Consider the following 7,936-nt stretch of genomic DNA (forward strand, 5'->3'; position numbering starts at 1 on the left):
GATTTGTTTATTAATGTCTTCGACTTTGGGTCGTAGCAACTCTTAGTTGTGGGTGAGATCAGCTAAGGGAATCAAGTACGTAGTATCCTGATGGGATCAGAGACGTAGGAGCATAATTGTACCTTGGATCAGTATGAGATTGATTGGGGTTCAACTACAGTCCAGACCGAAGTTAATTTGGAGTAGGCTAGTGTCTGTAGCAGCTTAATACAGTGTGCGTTCAATCTGGACTAGGTCCCGGGGTTTTTCTGCATTTGCGGTTTCCTCGTTAACAAAATTCTAGTGTCTGTGTTATTTCTTTTCCGCATTATATTTTGTTATGTAATTGAAATATCACAGGTTGTGCGTTGTTCAATCAATTAGAATATCCGACCTTTTGGTTGTTGATTTAAATTGATTGACACTTGGATATTGGTCTTTGGTACCATCTAAGTTATCTCTCTAGTATTTGATAAAGACTTGCAGATTTCTATTTGCTTGAGTATATATCAAATCGAGAGATTGAGATATAAACTCTTTGATATACTTTTTATCTAGATTGAGTCTGACTGTCTAGTTGATTCTCTAGAAAGTATATTGGAGTTTGTCCATACAGATTGCTAAGCAAAATATTGGGTGTGGTTGTTGTACCCCCACTTTTTCACAAATCCAACCCAATTCTCCTCAACACATGTAGATAACATGACCTGGAGTTTTTTAAATTTAGATTTCCTAGTGCAATCAAGGTAACAATGACCCAGCTAGTAGTAACAGTATCCAAAATGTAACTTTAATTAAAGCCTTATTTGAGCTTGTGTATGCGACCTTGACCTAGTCCCAAAGGGGTTAAAAATTTTTTCTTGTCAGATCCTCCTCGACTATTCATGTATTAACTAAAACCATTTAATCAAAACGAATGCCATTAGAATAATATAAGGGGATTTTAATAAAGTGCCACACTTCCAATATGCAGTTTCTGAAAATGCCACCGTTTTTTTGAGAGTTTATTAAATGCCATACTCTTGACTTTTATCATCCCGTTTTTTTGAGATAACGGTTAACGGCTGTTAGTCTTTGTTAGTACATACGTGGCATTAAATAACCCGTCCAAAATTACATAGAAGCCCCTGAATCAGTTAACAGGGATTGAGTTAATCAGTTCACTGGGATTGAGTTAACCGGCTATAGAGTAGTGAGTTAACTCGCGACTCGGTGCACGTGAGAAAAACGTGCAAGATTTGCTAACGGTCGGAATACACGTGGGATCAATCTAAGAGAAAAAATCGACGATCCATATTTTACCTGGATTTATAACGGTCTTATTCATCATCTTGAAGCTCTATATATACTAATGAAGATCCCAAACTCTTCATTAGTCAATTTCTTCAGAAGTTCAACACATAAAAATGAGCCAAAAGGTTATAAACTCTCCAGGTAGTAACAGTTGCAGTAGTAGTAGCAAGAGCAGCAGCAGCAGCAAATTTAGACAGCAAACTACCCCAGATCTATGTCCAACATGTGAACAAGGAAGTCATGAGTCTAAGGTTTGTCCCTGGATGTACTCTAGATGCAAACATATACCTTGTAATGGTATAAGACAACTACTAAGATCCAGCACAAGAGAAACAGATGGAGAAATGTTCTTGAAGTGTTCAAATCCTACCTGCACCTACTTTGAATGGTTTGATTCTGCCAGTCATCCACTCAAATCCAAGAATATCAAGCTACCCAAAGAGAATTGTTGTTGTGCTTGTGGAGAAGAGACCCACTGTTACAAAGAATGCCCACTGCATAAGCAAGAATGCTACAAAGAGCAATGCAAGTCAATAATGCAGTTGAGAAGATGCAAAAATGAACACAATAGAAACATTGCTTACCTGATCTGCACAGATTGTGAAGCATTTAGATGGGTATCAGACCACCTTTTCATTGCAGCAAAAAATAGGGTTATCCATTCAAGTTTCAATCTCAATGCCATATGTAAGGAACTTCAAAAGACTATTAACATGTAATTAGTTCTTAACTAATATCATTTCCATTCATAAAGTAAGATTATCCATCAAAATAAAACTGAATTCAGGTACATAAAAAAAACAGATCTAACACTATGATATCAGTGTCTAAAGCAAAAAAAAAAGATCTAACACAACAAGAAGCACACACACACTTCTACTTCTTCTTAGCCTTGCTTTGCTTTCCCTTTGTGACAGGAATATGTTGACTAACAGATCCAATACCAGTAAAGTTCTGACTGAAATTCAGAACATCTTGTGTAGATCCATGGGTGCTAGGTTCTGTTGGTGCTCTTCCAAAGTTTTTAGGTCCTGTTGACTCACCAACAAATGAAGATGTACCTCTGGATTTGTTCACCTTTGCTTTACCCCTTGCACTGCTACTTTCAGGATGATCTCTACTAGTGAAGGTGCAGTTTGCAGCATCATACTCGGTGCTTGGCATGAATCCAGTTGGGTTTTTACCAACATCACCACCAGCACAGGTTCTCTTATTATGACCAGCAGTAGATCCACACTTTCCACATTTCCTTTTCTTCACCACAGTTTCAGGTTCATCATAGCTCCTCTTCCTCTTCTTTGCTGGTCTTCCAGTTTTTCTTTGATAAGGAGGAGGCTTTAAGTTGATGTCCATGGATGCCTGCCAATTAAGATAAGAAGAAGAGAAAAGGAATGAGAAAGTTAAAGTAAAGAAATGAAACCCTAACCCTAAAAGAAATGAGAAATATGGAGCATTTGGGTCTTCAATGGGGTGACATTCATCTACAGTAGTGTTCTCTAGCACCACATTGTCCTCATCATCACCATCACTATTGTCCCCTGCATCAGTCTTATCCCCTGTATCAGTCTTATCCCCTGCATTAGCCTTATCCCCTGCATCAGTCTTATCCCCTGTATCAGTCTTATCCCCTGCATTAGCCTTATCCCCTGCATCAGTCTTATCCCCTGCATCAGTGTTATCCCCTGCAGCAGTGTTGTTTACTTCATCAACCCAGTAATCATGATTAAAGCTATCAACTGGTGTACTGCTAGAACCAACAACAGTGGCTTGACTTAGGCAAGAAAAACCCTGAGATTCCACTTCATTTAACAGATCCATGAACAACAACTTCCTAGATGCTCCTCCATTTGAGTTTTCATTCTTTGATTGAGCATGCAACCTTGGTGATCTCCTTGTAGGTGATATCTTTACTGACTTTTCCTTTGAAACTGGCTTCTTAGCAATCCTCTTAGGTGCCTTCTTAGGAGTCTCATCAATTGTTACTACTGGTTGTTCCATTGCATCCTTAATGAAGTCATTGTCATTCCTAAATTCTGAATTCATTACACTCATTTGTAAACATATGAACCCTTTATCATCAGGTACAGCATGCTCCCAAAACTTAAACAAGTCTTCATTTGTAACCAAATACTCAGGCAGACATGGGTCTATGGTCCAATATAAATTTGGAATTTCTGTTTCATCAAGATGCAACTTAACACGCAACATCTTCTCAAATTCCTTAAGGTCAATTCTATCTCTATCCATGTGAGGGAATAGCAAATTAAGTTTACTATTCACAACAAACACACTGATATCTCTATATGGATAATATGTATGGTCACTGTAAATGAACAAACAAAATAAAATTCATCAAATTCCACACTTCACACAGAAAAGCCCTAAAATAAAATTCATCAATTCATCAAACACACGAAATTAGGGTTTTAAAAATTCCACACTTCACACAGAAAACTCCTAAAATAAAACTAATCAAACACACGAAATTAGGGTTTGAAATCGTACCATATCCGCTGCTTGTGCTTCCCCTTATTCTTCTTCATCTTCAGCTCCCCAACCCTTTACTCAGACACTAAACCTAAGCAAAATCCCGCTGAAAACTGACCCAAACCCTAATTTCTTCCACTAGAGAACAGAGCGGACATAGAGCAAGAGAAAAAAAGTACAAGAAAGAGAAACAGAAACCTAAGAGAAAACCCCTAATTCAACTCAGAAAAACGAAATTAGGGTTTGCAATCATACCATATCTGCTGCTTGTCCTTCCCCTTCTTTTTCTGAATCTCGATCGCTCCCCAACCCTTTACTCAGACACTAAACCTAAGCAAAATCCCGCTGAAAACTGACCCAAACCCTAATTTCTTCCACTAGAGAACAGAGCGGACAGAGAGAACGAGCAAACCCTAGAAAAAAAATGAAACGATACAAAGTTGCAAACTGTTTTCAATCCCACGAAGGATAAAATAGTCATTTAGCCTGTGCTACGTGTAATAATCTCATGCTCGACATCTTGAGCCGTCCACATAAGACACGTGTAAGTAATCTGGACAAAGTCAAAAAAGTTTGACCAATCATGTGGGTCCAATACGTTAGTGCTAACGGTTGTGGCATTAAATAAACTCTGAAAAAAACGGTGGCAGTTTCTTGAATCGGGATTTGCAAGTGTGGCAGTTTGTTAAAATTCCCATAATATAAATGCAAAGTAAAAAAAGCCATGCCATTATAACCTCAATGAATTGGCGAGTATATCGTTAATAAGTCAACCATCTATTAACATTTTCTATAACTCTGGAAAATTTTGTAAAAATAGGAAATCTAGTCGTCATAGATTGACCTCGAAAAGGATTTCCAATTGCTTTGTTAAATTTTTTGAGTCACTAGTACCCTGAAGAACTCAATCGTATTTGCTAAGTATACTACATAATAGTACAAGATTTGGACTCTGACTTTGTTCACCCTGACTTTAATCGGGGTTGTCGGAATTTCTTTAACCGTCTATTATCTACTTTTCTAAAAGAAATTATTTATATAATAATTATCTTAAGAAAAATAAAAGTACATCGGAAATGACAACTCTCAAGAACTCCATTAATGCCATGAATATTTTCTCTGTTCTAATCTGCGCTGTCTTTTGTTTTCATCTCTCATTACTTTCTAGAGCTGGGTTAAATAACAGAAGTATGACAAACTTGATTATGCTGAACATATTTTTTACTTATCTTCCTAATCGATGATTATTCATTTGGAACACCATGATTACTGATTATAGCTTTTATTAAGAAAGCAAACCCATTGAAACTATATCTATGCACAAACAAAAGCTTGATTTTGGCATTTCACCTAGTAATTATGCATTCTCTTCTGTTTTAAACACTTAATTAAGTGATTGTTGGTGAAGATACATCGTATTAACAATCACACTAACCTTAGCAAAGTATGATCGTCATCCTTAATTTTGGGATACAATCTCGATTATCACTTTGTTCTCTGATTAGTTTCCGGTAATGTGAAATTAGGGATTACATTCTAAGTCGGTTATGTCTTAATGGTGGTTTAGAAGATCAGAGATACATGAGAGAGAATTTTCTGAAGTCCTTTTGTATTATCAGAATGAACTTGTTTACATCATCAACCTTTCCGGCTATTTATACATGATATGAACACAACAATTTCATGTAGATGACTAAGCACGTGACAATATGGACTTAATGATTCCCTCCTTGTGCTTATACCGACTGGGGACAACTCTTTGTTATGACTACCCAGCTTTTCATGCCTCCCTTCAGCTTACATCAGGTCTTCGACGTCTGACCTTGAGTTTTATCTCATGTCCCAGTTGTATTACTTTTCAGCTGTCATTTCTCGGGTAGATGCTATATTTCGTCATCTATATATTTTCTCCCAGTTTTATTAAAGTAAGTCTGCATATTTGTTTTATTAAACTGTAGTTCATTTTTGCACTAATAGCTCATGGCTTTATTTTCTCATCTACCGGCTACCATTTTTGGTAACTCATAGCTTTCTGTGCTGACCCGTGTCTCTTAAATTGGATGCGGCACCTGGATGTCTCTTTAGGTATCCCCCACTCCCAACCTTTCCCTTCAGGTTACTTCATATGGGGCGGCGTACCTGAGCGCCTGTTTAGGTGTGTATTCCCCTTTTAAGTTACTTCTAGGAATTCTGAGTTTCTCTAGGTCACACACCTATCCTTTTTTCCGTTCAAAAAGTAAGTATGTTTTCAAAGATACTTCAAATATGATGTTTTGCTAATCAATATTTTGCCTTGTCATGTCATACTAGGTATCCTGTACCGCCTTAAAGGCTTAGTTGCTTTTCGCATTTTTGTACCATACTTTTTCCTTTGAGTTGTATTTTGTTAAGTAATCGAGCCAATCAATCTCGTGATGCTCAATTATTCTCTTAAAAAATATTTTTTTAGTCCTTGCTAAATATTAGCACTATTGTATGTTTCTAATTATAAGCACAATTTTCAATTTTTAGGTGTATTGTTTCCCTTCTTGGAATGCCAAAAGTTTGGTAATTTTTACCCACTTTCAGTCGCACTTTGTTGACTTGTAATAGTGGCTTACCACTATACATGTCTTTAATGTCTATAGAACATGGGAGTAATTTACTATTTTACCGGTTATTACCCTTTCACTTTCCTTATCTTTTACTTAGCATAAAAGGAAAGCTCTGTAAATAATACTTTCATTATTTCAACCTTTGGTTTATCTTTTTTTTTTTGGATCTCCAAATTTTCTAACCTTTAGATTTTTTTACTTTTAATATTTTTATTAACTTTTTTCAAAGTTGTTATTTCACATTAATGGCTTCTTCTATCTCCAGTTGCTGAAATTTTCGAGGCTTACTGCTTTCTTTTCAGCATTCAAGTTCGTTCTTCTTCCCCTTATCTGGTCCGTGATGTTACAAACAATGAAGAAGATGAACTCCTCATCCCAAAATCTCATCTGGTTTGTGGTTTTAAAATTCATATATACCCCCCATCTTGTCCACAAGTACCTTCCTCTTGTAGACCTTGCTCCTATGAAGATGGAGTCAGAATTTCATTCCTTCATGAATAAGATCATCGAGGCCAAGAAGGATTTGGATGAGGGAGAGAATATGAAGATTTACTTTTGGTGCACAAAAGGTTTGAACCTAAACAATTTGTTTAGGATATAAAAATAATATATAAAAATTGTTATTCTTACGTCAACTCCATATCAACTAATTTAAGATGGCAACATTGCCAAATAGTACACAAATCTTCATATAAACTTTGCCAAATAGACATAATGATGTTTCTTATAAGATTCATTGATTGGAGTTTCTATGTGAATTATCCGATAATCATAAATCAAACTTTTTTTTTTTGCTCTAGGCAATTTGATTGTCGATACATGGTTTGAAGAACCTGGCCATCTTTGAGGAAAGCCAAAAACTGATTAGGATTCAAAATATTAATGAACCTTGCTGTCATTATATCTGCGTGCCAACAAGTTGGAAGTTGGATATTGTAAACTTGATCCTGATAGATTCGAACTAGTTTGAAAGTTTGGTGTTGAAAGTACCTTATTATATTTTTATTAATTAAATCAAAAGAAACCATGTTTGGTGTGCCTTCATTGTTTTCTTGGTATGTATCATGATAGGAAACTATGAATCTTCCTTAAACAACATCTAGATAAAGAGATTTGAGGTTTTGGAGGATTTCCATGTCTTCAGCTTGAACGGTCACATTTGTATACTTCATCTCTTTTGCCAACCGAAAGGCTGGATTAGCTCCTTTCCAGAATTCGTCATGTCTATGGTTTCCGGGATATCCACTATCCCCGATGTAGATTCCTGAAAAATCAAGTCATCAAAGCAGTATAGATATTCGAGGAATTCGAATGCTTAAAGTGCAGACACTAATGGTATCCCCAAAGCTCCCGTCTCATTGATTTTTTTACGGGGTTTTGAATTGTATTAGTTTTTTTCGTAGTACATATTATTCGGGATGTGACGATGGAGAGAATGCCCTCTGATATAAATTTGATTCATATGACAGTTTGGTGTTCATCAATCTTTATATTATTAAAGATGAATTCACATAGCTTTCCAGATAAACCAACATCAAGTAACATAGGTGGTCATTTCATGCAATATATTGGTAATGTTGTTG

At 36.2% G+C, this 7,936-nt stretch overlaps 1 protein-coding gene across 1 annotated transcript; it reads right to left on the reverse strand.

Moving 5' to 3' along the window:
• Positions 1-2,148: 2,148 nt before the first annotated feature.
• On the reverse strand, positions 2,149-4,322 carry LOC113278829. The gene is made up of 2 exons (XM_026527565.1): positions 3,778-4,322; positions 2,149-3,595 (listed from the first exon to the last, which is right to left on the reverse strand). The coding sequence occupies exons 1-2, from the start codon at positions 3,813-3,815 to the stop codon at positions 2,149-2,151; spliced, it is 1,485 nt and encodes a 494-aa protein (XP_026383350.1). The 5' UTR covers positions 3,816-4,322.
• Between the last annotated feature and the right edge of the window lie 3,614 nt (positions 4,323-7,936).

Source organism: Papaver somniferum, chromosome 5 (assembly GCF_003573695.1).
Source record: "Papaver somniferum cultivar HN1 chromosome 5, ASM357369v1, whole genome shotgun sequence".
In the NCBI taxonomy this organism is placed as follows: domain Eukaryota; kingdom Viridiplantae; phylum Streptophyta; class Magnoliopsida; order Ranunculales; family Papaveraceae; genus Papaver; species Papaver somniferum.